The following is a 24,886-nucleotide window of genomic DNA, read 5'->3' as shown; positions in this document are numbered from 1 at the left end:
GTCTTTCACATAATAAGTAAAAATGAGTTGAATGAATTTACTCATTCATAAAACCTTAGAAAAATAGCATTTGTAAGGTGGTTCTTTAAAACTATAGGGCCCATTTAAGTGCAGAAATGATACAAAGCAAAATATCTAGTGGTAACATGTATTATCTATGGCCAACTAGCTCAGTTCGTTAGATCATGACTAATGAGGTCTAGGTCATGAGGTCATTTGTCACAAAGTCCAGTTAGCTTTGATCTGGTCTGTGTGGACTCAGATTGTATCCTCAACTCTAGCCAATAACGTCACAAATGTGCACTTTTGGTCGAGAGAGAAGTTGCATCTTTAAAAACCTTTCATTACTATCAAAGATAATTTTTGACTAAAGGTTCTGTAGCATCATTTTTATACTTAATAAGAAAAATCATTGTGTTGCCATGAATTATACTCAAAATTTAAGAACTAGGGACTATGAATATTTTTTCTCAAATATGACTAGAAAATTTTTTCAGCATAAGCTAATTTAATCTGTCTGCAATTTTGTGGTGCTGACATTTGACTATTAAAATTTTTGTCTCTAATGTTCATTTTAGAGTCTTTCTATGGCTTCTTTTTATTTGGTACACTTCCATGTGTGTTAGGAAAGAATATTCCATATTCTTCTATCCTACCACACTGAATTAATAGCAAGTTAGTATTTGATCCCTGACTTGGATCACAGTCAGAGTCCCGCTTCTGTGTGATAATAAGTGCTTTTTGCTAATGATACTTTCAGAAGATAGGGACTCTGATGTTTATCATGAACTTTTGAGCACTCAGTACATGGCCCTATAACCTGAGCATGCTTAGTAAGTTCACTAATGCTCTTGTCACCAGCATCCCCATGTCATGTAGCCATAATGCATGGGGTCTCATTCAGGAGGTGATGACAGCCCTCATAGATATGTGTCATCACTTATGAAAACTTGTAATCATTCTAATTTGATGATACTAAAGTGTTTACCTGGTTCTCCCTGTGAATATGGACAATTACTGCCAGCATAACAGGCTTAACAGTGTGGGTTAGTGAGTGAGCATACATTTCAATTAAACAACTGAGATTACTTTACAGCGCTAGATGTTGGAATAGAGTAGTTTTTTGCTAAAGGGAGAAAAAAGTAGTTTTTGCAAAAACTACTTTGTCCTTGCGTATATAGGAACCGATGCTACATCATTTGTGTATTTCCTTGAAGTAGTTTTTCCAAAATTTTCCCAAAGTCTTGATCATCATCTTTATTTCTATAAATTCTTACTATTTATGATATTTAATCATTTAGAATACTATGATTAAACCTGCTGGGAACATTGCATACCATGTAGAGAGAGAGTTCATTTCAATGGAAATGTCTTTGTGTAGCTAAGAAATAACTTTTTAAAAATAAAATGATTTTTTTTCTTCCCCCACTCTTTTTTGACTCATACTTTCCCCACTTGCTCCTACGTTATGCTAGTCAAAATGGAAATAAAGACATCATGCTGTATTATGGTCAAATTAAGAAATCTTTATTTTAAAGGATTTTCTTATATAAACCACTCTTTGAAGCTTGCCCACTGTTTACAATCAGTGTTTTAAAATGCAAAAGTATTCATAATATAGATATCTGTTCTAGTAGTCTTCCTGTTTAGATTATAGGTTTCCCAACTCCAGTACATAACTTCTCATACCATGATCCATTATGCATTAGTCCCATGAGAGTTCTGTGGTTACATGAGCAGGGAAACACTTTGTGATTTCCTTTCTCTTGAGAACCCTCAATTCCTGTTACCCTTTTAAGAGCTCTGAAAAGTCCTATAGCAATGCATGGAACCACAGAACACTGTTATCTGAATAATATCTAATAAAATCACATGGTATGCTTTGGGAAATGGTACACTAATATATATTGACATTGAATAATTGAAAATCCATTTTTAAAATATATACCTGTAGTCATCTCTTGAAAATCATGTATTAATGCATTTTTGAAGTCACTTAATTATTTTTCCATAAGGTTTAAATGATTAATAGGAACCTTAAAAGGGATATTCCTCGATCCCTTTTCTTCCTTTGTAAGTAAAATATTAAATTTCAGTTTTTGCAGGTGAGATTATGCTTTCTTCTTATTATTCAAATGCTCTCTCCTTTAAAAAAATGGTTACATGAAATTCTGTAATTGAGATGTAGGGGTGCTTTCTTCATTTATGTGTCTGCTGATGTACAACGCATTCTGACTGGTATAGGAGTTAGTTTGTGGATCTACTTGCTGTTTAGATTTCTCTTGAAGAGAAGACTGCCCTTCTGTGGAAAAGACTATGGAAGGGCACCTTATTCTCCCTCTAATACCTAGAACAATGGCCAATGATAGGTGCTCAATCTATATTTGTTGAATGAATTAAAGAAGGCTAGCATTTAATGGCAGGTGAGACAGGAGCTGACTATTTGGGGTCTTTAAGTATCAAGGAAAAATGAATGAAACTGCATTGAGATGCTGTTGAACACATCTTCTTCAGCCCCTTCCAAGCTTGCTTTCTTCTCCACATTACAATACAATTGCCCTTATTTAAAGTAATTGATGACCTTCTGTTGTTAAATTTAACAGCCATCCTTTTAGATTAAATTTACTTCGTCTTTAGCCATCAACCAGTCAGCCACTCTATCCTTAAATCAGTGTCTTTTTCTGACTTCTCTGACTCTATATTCTTCTTTTTTCTTCCTATCTTATTTGCTCCTCCTCATTCTTATTATTGGCCAGATAAGTTTTCTATGATTTTTGCCTCAGAGGCATATTGGTGTACATATTTCTCTGGTATTCTCTAAGAGAGACCATGTTTCTTCTACAACATGTATGACTATGTGTCATTCTCTTGATTATCATTTTTAACTGATCACTATTTTTCCCCCACTAGAATGTAAGCTTCATGTGTGCAGGGACTTGGTTTGTTTGCACTCTGTTCTCTCCATAATACCTAGAACAATGGCCCATGATAGGTGCTCAATCTATATTTGTTGAATAAATTAAAGACTAGCATTGAACGATAGGTGAGACTAAAGCTGACTACTCGGTGGCTTTAAGTACACCAGGAAGAAAATAAATGAAACTGAATTGAGATGCTGCTGATGTGACATTCATACAGCTTTCTTACTTGTTTTGTTGTTTTTTTCCTCTGGTGAAAAACTTTTGAGACTTACAACATGTATATGGTTACTCAGTTTTTCTTGTTTATAAATTTTTATCAGTGACTTCAAATCAAATCTTTTATAAAGCCATTTCTGCTAAAATTAATTTAGATCCATATTCATTCCCCTGACTTATTTTGTCAGGGCAGGTGACTCATATATTTACTGACTATGTATTTCTTTTCAGTATGCTTCAAAAACCATTATAGCACTGGAACTTTTGGTCATGATATCATGAGCAACTGCCAAAGAATATAAAATTCCCTTTTGTAACAGTAAACTTTGTTTTTGTTTTTGTTTTTTTAACTCGAGTCGGCTAAAAGAATTAATATTTTTTAAAACACCTTTTCCTTTCATTCCTGTGAAAATCAGGTTTCATAATTGTAGTATCCTTTAGTGCAATGGTTCTCAAAGCATATTCCCCGGACTAGCAGCATTCACATCACCTGACAACTTGTTAGAAACGCCAGTTTTTGTGCCCAGGCCAATTCTACAGAATGAGGAACTTTGCGGGTGGGACATAGGTCTCTGTGATACACCAGGCGCTCCAGGTGATTCTGAGGCACACTAAAGTGTGAGAACCACTGTTCTACCATACAGAAATAAAGAATTTAAATGCTAAGTAAAGATGTGCAGATTCTTACAAAATAATCACAGGATGGTATAAAATTGTGATTCCAATACTCTGTACATATCAACATATATAGTAATGAAAATACTACATATGAAGGAGAAAACTCAGTAAGTTATTACAAGAAGTCTTCCTGACTTGTAACATTTATTCTTGCATTTCCTCCCCAGTAGGTGTAGCAACAGCTCAATGAAGGCTTTTTATTTTTTACTTTTTCTTATAGCAGTTGAAGTCAGAAGAAACAAGTATGTCTTTTGAATATAAGTGAAAGCAAATGTTTTATTAATGATGGTAGTATTTGTTACTTTATATTTAATCTACTGTTTTTTTATTCTTATGTAAGTATATTTAATCTACTGTTTTCTTATTCTTATGTAAGAAGGAGAGGTTAAATATCAGGTCACTTAAATTCCTTTCCGCAGTGCCGTTTTCCTTTTTGTGTCTTCCACAAAATAGACATGTGATCTTTCTGGTGTATCCTTTGCCTTCAGTCTGATGTGAAGCACTTGAGAATGTTGTTTTGAAACTCAAAAAAGTAGTGCATGCTGGCCAGCCAGAGATGTTATTTGTTGAAGATTCCATATAATGTAGCAACTTCTTTTCAGGGCTTTGGTGGCCCATGTAAAAACTCTATAATTTGAAACTGTTTAAGGCAGAGGTTCTTAGTTTCAAGCAACAGAAACAAACTCTGGCCTATTTAAGACAAAGAATTTATTGAAAGATATTTTTGACTCACAGAATTTCCAGGAAGTCTGGAGAATCAAGCTGGAAAAAGGCAGGCACAAATGATGTCAGGCAGTCAGACCATGCACAAAACCATAGCACAGAGACAGTGCAGTACAGACACCACACTTCTGCAGCCATCCCAAACCCTGTTTGCCAGTGCTACCCCTGGATACTGATCTTGGATCCTGGCCCCACTGCCACTGTGAACTGACAGTGAATAAATCAATTAATCATCAGTTGTCTGTGTTCTGTGGAGCCCTGGAGTTCTAGGGTGGAGGAGAGGCTCCAAGGTGGTTGTACTGGGAGGGAAGGACAGAAACCGACTCTGCTCCATTATCTGTGTTCCCCTTCAACTGGGGCATGTTCCACTTTTATCCATTTGACACTTTGAGGTTAATTTAAAAATTTAATTGGAAAAGAGGCTATGCACCACTGGACTTGAAAATAATTCAAAAAGTCATTAAATAATGAGAAGAAAAGAGTGTTCAACCTTTTTTTATTGTTTGAATATTGACTGAAATAATTTTTCTGGCCAATTCTTTTCGGTAAGGAATGTGTGAGTTCATGGGAAATTTTCTGGAAAAAAAAAAAAAATGAAAAGAAAATTCTACAGCGAGAAATAAAATCTTTACTAGATTTCTCCAAAAACTAGAAATTACTTTCTCCTCCAAGTTTTTAGAAATAAAAACAAAAACAAAAAAGTGTAGGGCCAGTTTTTACCCTGCTCCAAAATATATGCCTACTTTCCTCAATCATATAGCGAGTTTTCTAAGAAAATTTTAATTTGCCATCCCTCTTTAAATCCAATGTATTTGGCAGTGTATACATGTTTCAAACAGAGGTAGCATAACAGAAAGAGCACTGCACTGGGAGATATCCAGACCAGAGTTCTAGTCTTCCTTCATCATTTCACTATCAGTGTCATACTCAGAGCAAGTGCTCTTGCCTCCTCACATCTTACTTTCTCCATCTGTAAAAGTGGGGTAACAACTTCTAACCTGTATGATTAACTTCATGTAGATTAAGAAAGATAATTTATCCCTTGACTCTTAAAAACATCCATTCCTAGTTTCCAAATGCACTTTTTGTGCTCTCAAACTTTTCTAAGATACTAAAAAGTTGCTCATTCTGGCTGCCTTTAGTTATTCCTCAGTCTAGTTCAGACATATAATGCTCTCACTGTACCGAGCAAGCTTCCAGTAAGATCACCTCCTACTGTTGTATCTAATTTGCAGGTTCCAGAATCATCTTACATGGCCCATCACAGCCATGGGCCCTGATTACAACTCCATTTTCTCATGGTGTACCTTTACCTCTCTGGCCTCAGGCCTTTGTTCAGGTTGTCTCTCTGGCTAGAACATTGCCCTACCTCCACCTACCCATAAGGCCTTTACTCTTATTCCAACTCAAATCAAAATCTGACTTCTTAAAACAGTCTGTAACAGTGGCTTTTCAGCTTTTAAAACTATCATCTACTATGAGAAAGTTAGGCATATATTTCATACTCTGGTAAGTACACACATACACGCCCAGACATTCACACATACGTCATTTATGTGTATATTCTGTATATGATAGAAACAACATTTCTAAAAATAATTCTTATTCTTATTAAGTGTAATAAGCACTGACCTTTTCTGGTCTAGTCCAGTCTCTTTTTTTTTAATGCTGTTATGACGTATTAAAATTAATTTTATGACCCACTAGTGGATCATGGCCTGCAGTGAAGAAAATTGTTTACATTGCATGCATGTTTAGTTTTTACCTACTTTAACCTCATTTCTTTCTGACAGCTTTCTCATTTGTTATATCTAAAATACTCCAGACTTCTAATTTCTTTCTAAATATCAGGATCTTTCCTGTGTTTTGTGCTATGCTGTGAGTTTTTATACTCTCTTCTTAAAATATTATTCTTCCTGTTTTCCATAGGGCTGACTACTTTTCATCTTTTAGTTTCAATCTAAAAAAACATCTGGCTTTCAGGGATAACATTTCTTGACCATCCTATCTAAAATGCTCTCTCTCATTTATTCTGCTTTTTTATTATATGTTTTTGCTTTCATAGGAATGAGGAAAACTTCTAATTGTCCTGTTTCATTTCTTATTTTTGCCCACTTACTCCTTGTGTTATGCAGCCCTGATAACAGTAGAGGTCGTGTCTGTGTTGTTTCTTTCATTCTATGTGCCAGAATAGATGCTTATTAAATATTTGTTAAAAGAATGTATGCAGAGTAGCCTAAAAGCAATAAAATGTACCCGTGCAGGATAATGGTCACCATATCTATATTCTCTCTTTATAATACAATTTATGGTGTGAGATTTACAAGCTATTTTATTTCCTTAATTTATCACTTTCATGCCATTGCTTGATTTTATAGTGACAAGCTTATTGGTTGGAGGATATTCAAAATCTTGGTAAAATATGAAGCACATAATTTAGAGATACTGAGTATCTGGAATTATGGATAAGACACCTGAAGATAAAGAAAACAGAAAAATTGGTTATAGCTAACATAAATTGTCATAATCATCAAAGTGAATATGTAAGGGAATATTCAGGGTCAACCTTAGCCAGGGTATATGCTAAGGCATGATGTGAAACAAACAGCACTAAATTACTGAATTTAATGAGTCAGAGACCTGACATTTACATAGAACCCTATAATAGAAGTCAGCTATGAAGAAGCTTCTGTTGGCAAATATAGACATATCGATGTGTTCACATTCATTACTGGATACATATGCAGAACAGTGGAAAGATTTCTCTTCTGCTATAGAAATAATATGGCATTATTTTCATGCCTTAGTCTATGGTAATCAATACAGAACAAACAAAATGAACACAGCAATATCTTTTAAATGTGCACAGAATTGCTTGGGGATTTATCTATTTCAGGAATGTACAGTCCAGAAATAGTTAGCTGCTTTTAATCTGATATGCCAAAAATTGAGTCGTTTTCTTGAACATATGTTTAGGAAATTTCTGGAGAAAATAGTGTACAAGCAGTAACTCATCTGAAGAATATATTCAGTATACAATATAAAAGATGAGCTGATCTGAGATATCAGAATTAAGAGAGTCTGTTTCTAGTACCTAAAAAAGAACTGTTTATTTTTGCTGTTGGTGCTTCTTTTTTAAAATAAATTCTTAAGTATTTATTCAGGAGCTTAAAGTATTTAGACATGGAGAAAACCTTTTAAGAGTTTTTTAAGAGTTACTGGTTACTTGTGCATGACTCTGGCTCTGGCTCCAGGGAATCCAACAAGGGGGTTCATGCTTGCCTTCTTACCTTTAAGGGACAATGGCTAAAGATATTATTTTATTATTATTATTTTTGAGATGCAATCTCAGTCTGTCACCTAGGCTGGAGTACAGTGGTGTGATCTTGGCTCACTGCAATCTCTGCCTCCCAGGTTCAAGTGATTCTCCTGCCTCAGCTTCTTAAGTAGCTGGGATTACAGGCATGTGCCACCACGCCTGGCTGATTTTTTGTACATTTTTAGTAGAGACGGGGTTTCACCGTGTTGTCTAGGCTAATAGCAAACTCCTGACCTCAGGTGATCTGCCCACCTCAGGCTCCCAAAGTGCTGGGATTACAGGCATGAGCAACTATACCGGGCCCAGCTAAAGATATTATAATCTGCTTCTGTTACTCAACCTGGTGTTTGAAAGTCTCCCTTTTCCAACTGCAAGTGTATTTTTGTCAAAGCCAAATTCAGAGAATTTATCACACTTTATTCCTTAATATAATTGTGTGAGTTTTTTCCCTTAAAAATCGCCACTCTTTACCCCAATGTGTGTTTATAGAGTAGACAAGCCTTCACAGTTCCATGATGGAGTAATGGGGATAGTTTATGGATTAGGTATACTGTTTAGTGACTTTCTTCCTTCTCCTGTTCTTTGGCCATTTTCTAGCTTATGAACTGACATCGAGGGCTATATAGAGATTATATATATCTGTGATGCATTTATTTGCATTACTGTTCTTTATTGATTATAATGATACAAAGAGGGCAAGCCCAAAAGCTGCAGTGGTTAAGTATCTTCAGAAATGGCCCCATCTTTTCCACGGCTTCCTCTTTACAATTGCAAGTACATAGTCAACAGGCCTCATTCTTGGTAATAATGGAGAATAGTGTAGTGCTAGAAAATAGTAAGGTACTGACAGATATGAAAAGTTAGGTTCTTTTTTGTGATGTAATGGTTGAGAGTATAGATTGAGTTTAGATTCCAAATCCATAATTTATCAGCTCTGTGCTTTGGACTAAGTTATTTAACCAATCCAAACTTATGTTATTTACCTTATATGTAAAATAGGAATTATTAATATAACAGCACCTACCTTATATAGTTATAAAGAAAATTTAATGAGTTAATGCCTAAGAAGCACATAGAATAGTGCCTGCTGCATAGTCAATGGTCAGTAAATATTAGCTATATTTTGCTATTGTTATGTTTTATTTGAGAAATCTACTTTCTAGTAGGAGGCTTCCTGAATCATCCTGCTTGGGTGATGAAAAGGAAAGGGGCACCATGTCCCGCATCTGTCAGAGTATTTATTGTCCTATATCTATTTCTACAACTTATTTGACTATACTTAAATACCAACATCAGATTGCGTTATTTTAAGCACAGTTAAGTGGGGCCACTGTCATATTCAGTAGACAGAAATTAAAATGACTTTATTTCTCTTTTTATCCAAATTTGAAATAAACATGGCTATTTTGTTTCATTAAATAAATATGTAAATAGAGAAATAAATGAGGTTTCCAGTTGGGAAATATAGCAGTGATGAGAAGAATAGTGTATGTATTTTAAATGACATTTTCCTATCTGTATAAAAGAAAATTCCCATGAAGTTGTTTCTATCATCACCCCAAACTAAAATTTTTACCTGGATTTGCTATAGGCCTTTCTGGAAAGGGCTATTTACCCAGTCTGAAATACTTTCAGAATACTATAATTATTTTACTAATATATATTGTAAATTACAAGTATAATTTATAATGGGTTAAAAGTACTTGTTTTAAATTAAACATAAATCTTGGAGTAGTTTAGCATAATTTCTCATGTTTTAAGAAAATAAAAGATTTATGATACAGAAATTTATGAAACTGGCTATTATGTCTAATGTACTTGTAAATATTTGCTGACTACTTAGTGTGCCTGCTATGTACCAGCAACTGTGTTAAGTGTTGAGATTACTGATGGAGGGCAAAGACATGGAGAAATTAACAACACATTGAGAGCTTATGTTTCAGTAATTCAAAGGAAAAGTACAGAGCATAAAACGTAACAGCGCTGTGAGGAGTGGCCATAGAGGGCAAAGGATGCAGAAAATAATTTTGAAATAAGGCGCTTCTGCTGAGAGTTTAAGGATGATTAGGACAAAGGAAGGGAGGTGGAAAAAACTGAAAAAGACTTTCAGGCAGAGAAATACTTGTATAGTGAAGCAGGGAGGCAAGAGGAAATGGCACTTTAGCAGGACCAGCAAAACGGTCAATATGATGTGAATGAAGAGAGCATTTGATAACATGGCTAACAAGTCTGGAGATTATGTAGGCATGAGCCCCTGATGATTTTTGTCAGGTGGACAAAAGTTTTGAACTTTTTCTGAAGGCAAGAGAGAAACACCGAAAGGTTTTTAAGCCAAGTTTTATTTTTATATTTGCATTATAGAAAATTCTCCTGGCAGCAGAACTGGAGATAGATTGCAAGAGCACCTGATTAGAGAAGGGAAAATCAATTGGCAGTTACAGGTTGAACATCCCTAATGTAAAATCTGAAATCTGAAATGCTCCAAAATTTGAAACTTTTTGAGCACTAACATGAGATAGTGACATCTTTGCTTTCTGATGGTTCAACGTATACAAACTGTGTCATGCACAAAATTATTTAAAATATTTTATAAAATTACCTTCAGGCTATGTATAAAGGTGTTTACGAAACATAAGTGAATTTCATGTTTAGATATGGGTCCTAACCCCAAGATCTCTCATTTTATATATGAAAATGTTTTCAAAATCTGAAAAAATCCCAAATCCAAAACACTTGTGGTCCCAAGCATTGTTGATAAGGTATTCTCAGCCTGTATAATAGAAAACATTTGAATTAAGGTATTGTCTATGATAATGGAAAGAATAATTGGAAAATTATTAAGAAGATAAAATTGACAGACTTAGCAACTCATGTCAGTCAGAGGGAAGAGTAAGCAATAATTTCCAAAGCTGAAGATAGTGGTGCTGCCCTCTACTGAGAAGCAGGGGTGTGGAAGAAAGAACGAGAGGGGAAGGAATCTCGTCATATGTTAAATTTTACACAACCTCCCATATTTCAAAGGAGTTCTGAGTAGTGATAACCAGTTGGCTGTTAGAAACCCAGATTTAATATTCTTAAAGTATAACTAGGAAGTAAAGAGAGCAGTGATGCCAACTTATTTAAGATTGTTTACTAAAAGCATGTATATGGTTATATAGTACTGTATGTGGTAAAGGTCTTTGATCTAAATAAAAATAAGAGCTCAAAATGGAAACCTCAAAAAATCCTAATATTTGATGTGCTAGAAAAATTGGAGACTCCAAAAGGCCCTTGAGAGGTTATGGTAAAAAAGCAAACAGTGGAAAAGAAGGGTCATAGACACTAAGGGACAAAAGAGGTTAAGATATCCAGGCCTTAAGATACATATAGGACATGGCCGAAAACATACACACCAAACTCTCAGGAATAGCTAGTTCTATGAGGTGACATTGAAGATAATTGTAAAAGAACTGGGAATTTCAATTTCATATTTGAATGTTTAAAATAAAATATGTTCTATACATATTTTTATAACTTCTTGAGACCTTAGTGTTTCAAAATAAAATGTTAAAAAAATCGTCTCAAAATTTAAGTTATAGTCAATTGAAAATTAAAAACAGATCAATCAAATGAGCTTAATCAGAAGAGAAAGAGGAGGGAAAGGGCAACATGGAGTGGTCCACAGTGTCATTCTACAGTTAGGTCACAAGAGATAAGGACTGGCAGGAGCCTTTAGCTTGGTATTTAGATGTGCTCAGAAGTGACCTTATTAAAAGCAGTTCTTATGAAAGGCTAAGGGTAGAAGCTTTACTGTACTTGTTGGAAAATGGAAAGTGAGGACATGAAGAGTTGGAATAGTCATCTTATGAAGGAGGAACTTAAGTGTGAATAAAAAGAGAAAGATGAGCAAGGGACTTAGGGTCCAAGGTGAGTAAACTGTTTGCTCAAGATCTTTATGGAGGTAAGAAAGAGATCCACGCAAGCCACTTTAGTCATGGAGGTTTACCGGCAGTCACCCAGGAATGTGAAATAGTCTGAGTATTGCTAAGTAGGAGCAAAGTCCACTACTCACACTGCTCCTACTTATTCCAGGTCCCAACTTCCCTAAAACTGGAATTTGTAGTACATTTTTTAAGCAATTGAAGAAGTTGCTGGGCAAGATTTCTTGGAGGGAAGAGACCTGATCTTATTTATATGCTGGAGGTAGGCACCAGGAGGGGACAAAAGCTCTGAAGTACAGAAACTAGTTGAGGTACTTATTTAAATGAGTGGACTCTCAATTTGAAAAGTAATTCCAGCTGTTTCTGGGAATGAAGTTTTGTACAAAATGCAAAACTTGCCATGTTCCAAAGGCTAAGCCAACCAATATATTTCAATTACATTCATATTAGAAAAGAATTTAATAAGGTGACATAAATAAGCTAGTAAATTTCTTTTTTTCTTTTTCTTCTTCTAAAGCCGAACAACAACTTATCCTTACACAGAGACGCAGATGTACAGCCAAAACACTGGAGGGAATTACTTTGATACTCAAGGTAGTTCCGCACAGGTGACTACTGTGGTCTCATCCCACAGTATGGTGGGCACTGGTGGGATTCAGATGGGAGTCACAGGAGGACAACTCATCAGCAGCTCTGGAGGAACCTATCTGATCGGCAATTCAATGGAGAATTCTGGTCACTCAGTGACACACACAACTCGGGCCTCCCCAGCGACAGTAAGTATTTGAGTTTGTAGTAGTTTAATTTAGCTTTCTAGTAGTCTCTAATGAACATTTCCTTTTATAGAGGGAAAAGAACAACACGGATGGGACTGGGGCAAGTATGTGTTAGACAGTTTTAGTACTGTGATAGTTTGTGGAATGTAGTATATGTAGTACTATGCAGAATGTTACTGATATGTATGCCCTCTAATCAGGTGAATTAGAGTTTTTAATTTTACTGGCAAGTTAGAGAGGTGATTTTTACTCATTAAACTGCTGGTTTTAATAAGCTGTCTTCCATCAGTAAAATACCTTAAATTTCTATGGAAAGAACTTACTTTCTTATTATGCTTACTTTATGAGATCAAAGCTAAGCAGTAATATAGAGGATAAAATATAGCTTGGAATTTTCACATCTTTCAACAATAATATTTATGCTAGCTCATCTCGAGAGAAGTTACATTATGTAAGGCAGCATTTCCCAAACCTTGGACATATAAGTTTTGCCATATTCTCATGCCACCTGTATTATTATTTACTTAATGTTTTCTAAGTTGACTCACTTTTAATATAGAAAATCATGTGTAATTTTTCCTAATACATATTGAAATCAGTATTTAAATAGTAAAATTAAAAATGTTTACCCATGTGCCCTATATAAGTTCATGTTGCATTCCACCAGAGAGATACTTTGAGAAGTATTAATATAGGTTATTTAGATGAAAAATATTTGTGTTGGCTCTGATCATAGATATGAGCAAATAGTATCTTAGGAACATATATATTTAAGTTATATTTAATAGATATATTTATTTTAACACAATGGGTGGGGTTTTGTTTGTTTGTTTTTGTTTTTTGAGGCAGAGACTCGCTCTCTTGCCCAGGTTGGAGTACAATAGCACAATCTCAGCTCACTGCAACCTCTGCCTTCCTGGTTCAAGTGATTGTCCTGCCTCAGCCTTCCAAGTAGCTGGGACTACAGGCACATGCCACCATGCCCGGCTAATTTTTGTTATTTTTTTAGTAGAGATGGAGTTTCACCATGTTGGCCAGGCTGGTATCAAAACTCCTGACTTCAGGTGATCTACCCTCCTAGGCCTCCCAAAATGCTGAGATTACAGGTATGTGAGTCACCGTGCCCAGCCAAAACAATGTATTTTAATGTACTGAAATGATGTAGTAGTAATAGTCATAGAAAGTTATACAGAATTTTACATCATCAAACTCTGTAACCTGAACTTCTGTTTTTCACCTTAACTAAGCATATGAGAGTGGTCCATTTAGAACCACATAGCTAAAGCAGCAACGAAATAGATTTTCTAGGTATTACATATAAAAGGGTGCCGGGGATTTGAATTAAGGAGATGTATCCTATTTTATCATCTCATCGTTTAGTTTATTCTTGCAATGAAATAGAGATAGAAATAAATTGGGGAGAAAATAGTAATATGAGAAACTTTATATTTCTCATTTTATGGAGTTTTTCCAGGCTATTATATGTACTTGGTAAGTACTTTGTATATACTTTGTGTGTTTGCAGTAAATTCATGTGTTCATACTTTCATCATTCAGTACCTTTTCCTTAATTTATTTTTTTACAAACTTTTTGTTTTAATTCACTACTTGTTACTAGCATCAGAACAGATGACTAGCTGGTCTGAGTGGAGAGTTCCTTTTTATGATTCTTTTTTTTGTAATTCTGGAGCATTTCCTATGTATATTTGTTGTCTCTTGCTTTTAATAATATTAAATACAGTTTTTTAAACCTTGTAGTCACACCAGTACATTTATGTTAATTAGAAACAAGGGAATTGCTACTAATAAACCATAGCTTCTCTGGATCTCAGTTCTTCTATCATTAAAATAAAGGGTTAGACTAAATGATTTTCTAATTTCCCCCTAGCTTTACAATCATAAGATTTACAAAAAAATTATAAAATATTCTAGATATAAAAAATAACTGTATTTTCAGCATAAAAAGAAAAGAAGTAGAAAAGGGTAGCAGTACAATATAGCACCCCTCCTATAGGCCACCTAGAAAATTATTTCCAATGAAAAGAAAATACTCACCATTGAACAAGGCCTTAGGAAAACTGAAAAACAGGACAAAATGTGCTCTTTTTCACTTTCATTTCATCCACCCTCTTTTATCCTAACATACCATCCTTTGAAATCCCATTCATTTCCTACCTCACCTTCTCTAGGCATTCCTATTTGCCTTCACGCTGATTCTCATACCTGTTTAACATCCTCATCAACTGGATGCGGGTATACTAAATTTACTTGCTCTCTCACTAAATAAACCAAATTGTTTATTCCAGCTCATGTAAATACAGTTGCATTGCTAACCTTTATAGTTTGATTATTCTTCTTCTATTTTTTGGTGGGGGTGGTTAAGGGATACACTTTGGTTTTCTATGTTGGTTTGAAAGGTGACATTACTTCTTAAGTTTTCCATTATACAAATTCAAAGTGTGATTTTTATTATATTAATTGGTAAATTAAACACATAAAATAACTGAATTATAAAAACTGGGAATGGTTGAAAACTTTTACAAAACACCAATTTATAATATCAATTGTATATATTAATTTTATACTAAAAATAATCATATTTGAGGTTATTTTGTTAATTTTTGTTAAGGATAAAAATTCTAAGGTGATTTTTTTCTTTTTGTTTTGTTTTGCTTTCTTTTTTATAGAAAAATTTCCTTTTTAACAGAAGGAGTATAAAAGTTAAGAAAAAAAAAGGGTAACTTTCATATGAAAAAATCACAAGGTCATCTCACCAAAGCCCTTATTGATTGATAGTGTGGTACTTGTCTAAATATACTTCTGCTAGTGTTTATTGTGTTACCTTGAATTTATTATTGAAAGGTATATTTAATTTAAGTGCCTTTCTCAATTGTACTGCTGCTTGACTCACAGTGAGGTTGTGATTCTCAGTTTACAGTTTCACATCTGTTACCGTAGTAAAATTAACAAAGTTTAAGTGCTGTGAAACCTACTTAAGATATCATATCATCCGCCTCTTGCCAAATGTTAGAAATGCTAACCATAGATTTTTGGTTGTTGTAACTCCTAAAAACCAAGGATTTTTTTTTTTTTAAGGAGATGCCATATCATTAGATTGTATAGGAGCACAATCTTTAACAGTTTGCTGGTCAGGACTCAAGTCATTTATTTCCAAACATTGAGCCCATCTGTACCATATATGTTTAGTTTTCTAACTGTTCTTTAGGGTTCAACCTATAACCTATAGAATGACTGATGCAGCCTGAATTGTGGCCAAATTTCTTGACTGAGAAATAGTCAGTTGGGTCATTCCTTAAGGGGCTATCAGTAAGTGGAATGCATAGTCAAGTAATTCAGTTGATGTAAAACTAGCTATGTTTGGGTACTTGGGAACAGCACAAACCAAACACTTTTACCAGTTCCTGTGGGGAAGTTTTCTGGTCCAGGTCTCAGAATAATTGCCTTGACCCTCTCTCTTACATTTACTGTACCTATACAGAAACACTTTTATTTAAAATTGTTAGGAATAATTTCCTACCACAAAGGAAGGTTTATTCTAATGTGCAAGTCAATTTCTTGAGATACGCTAACGAAAAAAGTGAATTGATTTGATATTGAAGCCACTACTAAGAAAAATTATTAGCACTCTTCTTACTTAGTCTAATACTCAACATAAAACCTAAAGCCGTCTTTCTTATACTAGAAGAATCTCTGAATCGTTAATAGAAAAACTTTATTTGAGCATATGAATTATTCTTATAACTTTAAATGAAAAAGATTACATAAAGATGTCTTAATTGTGGGGTTACACATTATAAAATTTTTCAGTTTTCAAGGTACATAGAAATGTCAGCATTTTTTCTGGTGAGGTTGTGGAGAAAATGGAATGCTTATACACTGTTGGTGGAGGTATAAATTACTTCAATCATTGTGGAAGACAGTGTGATGATTCCTCAAAGACCAAAAGTCGGAACTCTCATTCAACCCAGCAATCCCGTTACTGAGTATACACCCTAAGTGACAGAGATTGTTCTGTTATAAAGACACATATGCGTGAATATACTCTTTGTAGCACTATTCACACTAGCAAAGACATGAAATCAATCCAGATGCCCATCAATGATAGACTGGATAAAGAAAATATGTACATATACACCATGGAATACTATGCAGCCATAACAGAGAATGAGAACATGTCTTTTGCAGGAACATGGTTGGAGCTGGACATCATTAACTGTAGCAAACTAACACAGGAACAGAAAACCAAATACTGCATGTTCTCATTTATAAGTGGAAGCTAAATGATGAGAATACATGGACACATAGAGGGGAACAACACACACTGGACCTTAGAGGAGAATAGAGGGTGAGAGGAGGGAGAGGATCAGGAAAAATAACTAATGAATAATAGGCTTAATACCTAGGTGATGAAATAATTGGTACTACAAACCCCCATGACACACGTTTATCTATTTAACAAACCTGCACATCCTGCAAGTACCCCTGAACTTAAAATAAAAGTTAAAAGGTCAATATTTGTTAATTTGGTAACAAATTTTATATGAATATGTTATGATATCAATTACTAATATTCAAATTTAGTCAAAATAATATTTCTCTTTTTATTTACTGTGTCCTTTTATATGGTCTGTGTGTTTATAAATTATATATATGTATATAGATATATACATATATGGTTTTACTTATATAAATACATCCACATACATTTAAAAGGCATTTCCTGCTGATAATATTAAACAGCAACTTTCAGAAAGATTTTATAACATTTTTATTGAATCATCACTGCATATGGGTTCAGGTAAGTTGCGACCTGAATGTTAGGGATCTATTTATTGTTAGTATTTCAGTAGCACATAAACATTTAGGTAGAAGAACTGGCCACAGTCATAATTCTGAACTCATTATACATCTGTTTTCTAAGTATATCAACATAATATTTTCATTTGTGTTTTTATTCATTTGAAATTCCAATGTATTTTTTGTGATTATTTTTCTATATAATCATATCATTTATATAATTTTAGAGTTTTAGAACCTGAGCATACTTTTCACTTGAAGATAAAAAATTTGTGTATGTGCTTAGTGATTTTTTTGGTGCTCATCACAACATAATTTATCTTGTACCAGAGTATGCAATAATTACCAACCTGCTTTAAAAAGCCTTATTTACTCACTCTAACATAAAATTTTTATTCTTATAATTGGATATGTATGGAGTTTTTAAAATTTTTCTTAAAATCTAAGTAAAATTACATTAATCATTTCTGAGACTGTGATATGAAAGTTAACTTTTACACCTTTGTGTATATACATTTAGTATTTATATATGTTAATGGGCTATTGCCAGAATTAGATCCCACCAAGAGGCACAAGAAAAACATGTTGAAATTAATATTGTTCACATTTTTGCTTCTTTTGATAATTGTAAAATATTACAATTTATTTAATTATTTGGAGGAAAATTTGAAAGTCCATTAGCTGCTATATAAGTGAAAATTTGGCCTAGTTTATATAATTAATAGAAAGTTAAGAATTCATTTAAGAATTGTTCGTGCAATTATTTATTTATTCTTGGCTTTGCATGTTTATGAATTTGGTGTAAGGGAACGCTTTTTCTAAGGAGATGAATATGTGTAGCTCTTCAGGAAATAAAATTTTGCCTTCTTATTCTTTTGCTGTTGTGGTACCAGTGGCCACATGTTTAATTTTAAAATTTTAGTTAATTTATTTATATGAATTAGTTATGCACTCTTAAGTTGCACATTCAAAAGGTTTAAGAAAGTGCTTGAGTCTCTCTCACTCGTTTCCTAATTCTCATCCTTAAAGGCAACCAATATTACTAAGTCCTCTCTTATTATTATTATTTTTTTTTATTGAGACGGCATTTTGCTCTTTTGCCCAGGCTGGAGTGCAGTGGTGTGATCTTAGCTTACTGTAACCTCCACCTCAAATGATTCTCCTGCCTTTGCCTCCCGAGTAGCTGGAATTACAGGTGCCTGCCACGATGCCCAGCTAGTTTTTTTGTATTTTTAGTAGAGACGGAGTTTCACCATGTTGGCCAGGCTGGTCTCAAAACTCCTGACCTGAGGTGATCCACCTGCCTCAGCCTCCCAAAGTGCTGGGATTACAGGCATGAACCACCACACACAGCCACCAACTTCTTTAAGTATTATTCTAACAATATCCCAGCAGAATATTCAAGCAGAATATATATTTTTTCACTCCCTCTCTTTTTCTCTTTTTACACAAATGGTAAAAAAAAAAAAAAAAAAAAAAAAAATTCTTCATCTTGCTTTTTTCATCTAACAGTATGTCTTGGAGATTTTTTTTTTTCATATTAGTACATGAAGGACTTCCTTATATTTAAGGGAAATGATTATATTAGAAGGAGCTGAATTGCCCATCTGTCTTACCAGAGGAAACAAATTTTGAAATAATATTGGATTATTGGTTATGGCTACATTGAGACAGAAAAGCAATATAGTCACATGAGATGAAAATTCTGTTTAATTTTCATATATAGAGATATGCTTTGAAGAAGTTTTAAGTTAGAAGTATAGATAAATTGTGCATAAATCACAGTTCTTATTTTATATTATGAAACAGTAATTTCTATTTAAACTAATTTACTAAGTTTTACAGTTTAGCCTCAGTTAAAAAAAAAAAAACACTGTCCACTTATTTTGGCAGAGACAGGTATCACCATTATGATCTTAGCTTTTTCTGTTTTTCTATGTCCATTTTTCCCTAGGCAAACTGAACCCCTCAGAGTACCATAAATCGTCTGCTTCCTACACTTAGTCACAAATTGACTGAAGGTTCTGGACCTTATTTTCAAAGCATTTAATAAAATGGGACTTTGAATGACTTGTAGTCTCCATCACTTCATCTATATTCCATTCAGCTGTCAGTCAGTTCCACACTGAACCAGCCTCGAAGCTGATAAGATTTAGAGGCAATAATTTTACTATTAGGGCTGTAAGACATTCCTCTCCTAGAAATCTTGATAAACTAGCAAGTTAAAACAAAGAGAATGACAGGGTCCTTCATTGTCTCCTGAGCATAGACAGTGAATTCTTCTGAAATTTTAAAACAAAATATAATGAATTATTTTATTTTTTGAGCTACTTCATAATTGAAACAGCATTTCAGAACACAGTTGTATGGATAATATGGCAGAAAAAGCTAGATTCTGTGTTATACAAGATCTGGATCTTGTTTGCTCATAAATTCAACTTATAAATATTAAAGTAACATATATCTTAGGCAACCACTTATATGTCTTTTGCTTGATCCTTCCGTAGGTTTACAAGTCAGGTTTCATGTTAAGTTACTAGTTAGAAACTAACATAATTTTGTTTGTTTGTTTGTTTTTTGAGACGGAGTTTCGCTCTTGTTACCCAGGCTGGAGTGCAATGGCATGATCTGGGCTCACTGCAACCTCTGCCTCCTGGGTTCAGGCAATTCTCCTGCCTCAGCCTCCTGAGTAGCTGGGATTACAGGCACGCGCCACCATGCCCAGCTAATTTTTTGTATTTTCAGTAGAGACGGGGTTTCACCATGTTGACCAGGTTGGTCTCGATCTCTAGACCTCGTGATCCACCCGCCTCGGCCTCCCAAAGTGCTGGGATTACAGGCTTGAGCCACTAACATAATTTTTAAAGAAAAAACCCACCAACTTAATCCTTCACTTATAAAGATTAGATAATCCAGGTAAAATATAAAATGCATTGGTACAGATTAAAATATTAATACATTATAGTCTGAGTGACATTATTAGACTCAAAAAGTTTCAATACTGTCTATTCTACTGGCCCATGTGTTTAATTTAAAGGGGAGAAATACAACACTGTGTATGATCAATTGTCAGTTATCTGAGAGAGAATTTTTCCATATTCCTTTGCATATTAGTTCATCCCTCAAAGCGTGTGATTTGATTAGCATTTTCTCAGTACACATAACTCCAGTTGTTGTGTGTATTGGCCACAGAATTATCTGGTTTCTTTTAAACTCTAGTTACTGCATTTTGATTATAAATATTGGTGGCAGTAAATTTCATGACATAGGAGTTTTATAATCTAACTACAGACTTAGAAATAATTTTACATACACACTTAAAATTTACTAATTGTAAGTATGAGTGACTTTTTCATCTGTCTTATAAGAAAGGAAGATGTGATGTTTAATTGTGCTTTAAAAATTACAGGAAAGATGCAGTTAGGCAAAAGAAAGTAAATACAAAAATCAAAGGTGAAGAGGTCAGAACTTGTAGATGATATGATTGTGTACTTGATAAAAATCATAGAGAACCAAATTAAAAACTATAACAGCTAATCAGACAATTTAGTAAGGATAGTACATTTTTTTTTTCCAAGATGGAGTCTCACTCTGTCACCCATGCTGGAGCGCAGTGGTTCAATCTCAGCTCACTGCAACCTCTTCCTCCTAAGTTCAAGCAGTTCTCCTGCCTTAGTCTCCCGAGTAACTGGGATTACAAGCACCCACCACCACACCCAACTAATGTTTTGTATTTTTTGTGGAGATTTAGTTTCATTGTGTTGGTTAGGTTGGTCTTGAATGCCTGACCTCAAATGATCCACCTGCCTTGGCCTTCCAAAGTGCTGGGATTACAGGCCTGAACCACTGTACCCAGCCACAAAATTAATACACAAAGAAATCAATAGCTTTTCTAGATAGTTAGAAAATATAATGGAAACAAAGATCTCGTTTATAATAAAAACAAAAACTACCTGGCAACATACTAACAATAAGCTTGCAAGATCCAGTTACTGAATAAAAAACACCTTAAAGTTCCCCAGGGACACAAAAGGAAACTTGAATAACTGGAAAGGCATACCATATTCTTGGATAAGAAATTTCAGTATTAAACATTTAATCTCCCTAAGTTAACATAAAATAGTTCAACATAATCTCAATCATAATACCAGTAGTTTTTTTTTAATAAGAAAGGCTGTTTATATAAATAAACTTAACAAGAATTATATAGAAAATTTTGTAAAAAGAAAAATAATGAGGGATAGGGTGGAGGGAAACAACCCAACAGATACTAAAATGTTTATAAAATTATAGTAATTAAAACAATTGTCTAGGCACATGAATATACTAGTAAATGAAAGACTAGAGACCACAAGTAGGCCAAATGCATGCAGGAATATTATATATAATAAAGGAGATATTGTCTGTGAGTTGGGAAGTCATAGATTATCAACAAATGATGTTTGGAACAATTGAATATCTATAAAAGAAAATTAGATTGGTTCATATGTTAGTCCTTATATTATTAATTTCACTTGGATGGAAAAATGTGTTTTATTATTAGAGTGGGAGCATAATATAAAATTCAGAAGCTATAAGGAAAATATTGATAAACTCAGTAAAAGTGAAAACATTCTGCATGATAAAACCACAATAAAGGCAACAGTGAAACAACAAACTGGCATGAAGTTTTGATGTATTATACTCAAAAGTACTAATTTTAAAAATATGTTGACCACTTTTACAAATCCATCAGAAAAAAAAAATCCCAAAAATGAAGCAAGTACAAGAACAGGCAATCCGATGAAAAGGAAGTGAAAAACAAACTTTTTGTTACAAAGAGATAACACTTTTCATCCCATGCAAGCAATGTGAAAGAGGGTGGTAAGCCTTGCAAAGTGTGTAGGGAAACAGGTACTCTCAATAATGATTGATGTGAATCTAAATTGGCACAAAATTGGAGAGCAATGTGGAAATTTTTCATCAAAATTAAAAATACACATATCCTTTGACACGGTGAGTGTATTTGCAGGAGTTTATCATATTGATAACACTCTTATGTATGTGAAATGCTACATAAAAATTAAATTTGTTGTAGAGTTATTTGTATTAGAAAAGGATTGGGGCCCAGCACGGTGGCTTACACCTGTAATCCCAGCCCTTTGGGAGTCTGAGGCAGGTGGATCACTTGAGGTCAGCAGTTCAAGACCAGCCTGACCAACATGGTGAAACCCTGTCTCTACTAAAAATCCAAAAATTAGCTGGGCGTGGTGGCAGGTGCCTGTAATCCTAGCTACTCAGGAGACTGAAGCAGGAGAATCGCTAGAACCTGGGAGGCAGAAGTTGCAGTGAGCCAAGATTGCACCATTGCACTCCAGCCTGGGCGACAGAGACTCCATCTCAAAAAAGAAAACGATTGGAAAATGCTTAATTATCCATCAGCAGGAAAATATGTACTTAAATGTTAGTACTTTTATCTCTTTCATGGTATATATAGCCCCTAGGTAATGAGGCAAACGTGTGTGTGTGTGTGTGTGTGTGTGTGTGTGTGTGTGTGTGCTATGTAGCATACATATATATATAGGCAGCATATTAAAATGTGTGTATATTTGTGCATACATATGTGTGCACACACACACACACACACACGAAAAAAAATCTCCAAAACATATTATTGAGTGAAAAAGCAAAGGGTAGTGTTTGGGGGTGTGTGTAAATAGAAACATATATTAGTATGTGCTTGTATAAGATAAGGATATCTTATTTTTTTCTTTTTGAGATGGAGTCTCACTGTGTCACCTAGGCTGGAGCACAGTGGTGCAATCTCTGCCCACTGCAACCTCTGACTGCCAGGTTCAAGTGATTCTCCTGCCTCATCATCCCAAGTAGCTAGGATTATAGGCACATGCCACCACGCCCAGCTAATTTTTGTATTTTTTGGTAGAGATGGGGTTTCCCTGTGTTGACCAGGGTGGTCTCTAACTCCTGGCCTCAAGTGATCTGCTTGCTTTGGCTTCCCAAAGTCTTGGGGTTATAAGCATGAGCCACCACGCCCAGCCAATCCTAAAGATAGCTTTAGGAAGGATACATGAAGAAAAAAAGGTGGGAGGCATGTGAATATATTATCTGTTAAAAAAATGAAGACACTTGTTACTTTTAAAAATTCCAGGCAAGCTGGGCATGATGGCTCATACCTGTAATCCCAGCACTTTGTGATGCTGAGACAGGAGGATCATGAGGTCAGGAGTTGAAGACCAGTCTGGTCAACATGGTGAAACCCTGTTGGGGCCCAGCACAGTGGCTTACACCTGTAATCCCAGCCCTTTGGGAGTCCGAGGCAGGTAGATCACTTGAGGTCAGGAGTTCGAGACCAGTCCGGCCAACATAGTAGAAACCTGTCTCTACTAAAAATACAAAAATTAGCTGGGCGTGATGGTGGGTGCTTGTAATCCTAGCTACTCAGGAGCCTGAGGCAGGAGAATCATTTGAACTCAGGAGGAAGAGGTTGCAGTGAGCCGAGATCGCGCTGTTGCACTTCAGTCTGGGCAGAGACTGTCTCAAAAAAAAAGAAAAAGAAAAGAAAAAATCTCGGGCAAGCTCTTAATGATTATAAATTATATCTTTTGGTCATATTCCCCAAATACATGTAGATAAAACAAACCCTGTATGTGCCCAGTATTAATATTAATATTGTCTGTGAGGTGTCGCAGTTCACATTAAAGTCTGTTCTAGGTTTCAGATAAAGTCCTCATTTATTAGACTGTCAAAAGTCTAGACAATGAATATTGGCATTAAATTTAGTTGAAATTTTTAGAACCATTCTTATTATTCAGTATTTTGGAATGAAAGTTAATGTTTTGTATTTGTATTTGTGTACTGAGAATCTGTGTGTTTTTTTTAAGTCACTGACTTTCTCAAACATTTATTGAGGTAGTACTGTTGACCAGGCATTGTGCTTCTGTGAATTTTAGGGTTTACAGTATGAGCTAATGGAGCTAGTTCTTGCACTGAAAGGTACCTAATCCTGCAAAGCAAAAATAGAAATTCACAAATAGCCACCAGACTTCTTTTTAGGGTTAGTTTCAACTACTTTCTTGCCACATTATTTTTTAAATCACAAATGTTAATACGTTATCAACTGATTAATTTTAGATTCATCAAAATGGTGCTTAACCTCCTGGTAATGTTCCTTATATAAGTTCAAAATTACCTAAAGATTGGGTAGAAATGGGTACCAAGAGAGTGAGAGAAGAGCATGAATGCAAACAATACTTAAGATTGCAAAATCAGCCTTTAAATAGAGTAAACTGGCACCATTGTAGGAATGCCCATTACCTACCTACTTATATTCTCTTAAGTAGTCATTGCAGTCTGACCCTGACAGCAACAACAGAAAAAGATCATATTTTAGTGCAACTGCTTTCAAACTTGAGTGTGCATCCTTTGGAGCATGGATTAAAACAAATCACTGGATCTCACCCCAGTGACTTTCGATTCAGTCAGTGTGGGAAAGGGCCCCATAATTTGCATTTCCAA

At 34.7% G+C, this 24,886-nt stretch overlaps 1 protein-coding gene across 41 annotated transcripts in view; it reads left to right on the top strand.

Moving 5' to 3' along the window:
- The window catches only part of RFX3 (regulatory factor X3), a 304,192-nt gene that overhangs the window by 178,294 nt on the left and 101,012 nt on the right, over window positions 1–24,886 (top strand). For 40 of the 41 annotated variants that reach the window (XM_078368376.1, XM_078368367.1, XM_078368342.1 and 37 more), the window contains one exon: window positions 12,295–12,553. In XM_078368376.1, the coding sequence (XP_078224502.1) occupies window positions 12,329–12,553 (225 nt within the window). In that variant the 5' untranslated portion in view covers window positions 12,295–12,328. Of the gene's footprint in view, window positions 1–1,323; window positions 12,040–12,294; window positions 12,554–24,886 lie in introns of those variants that run through there. The other variant, XM_035304979.3, reaches the window with a different exon arrangement.

This window comes from Callithrix jacchus, chromosome 1, assembly GCF_049354715.1.
Source record: "Callithrix jacchus isolate 240 chromosome 1, calJac240_pri, whole genome shotgun sequence".
NCBI classification, from domain to species: Eukaryota; Metazoa; Chordata; class Mammalia; order Primates; family Cebidae; genus Callithrix; species Callithrix jacchus.
Note: the sequence above shows the minus strand (reverse complement) of the source record. Positions and strands in the feature narration are given on the sequence as shown.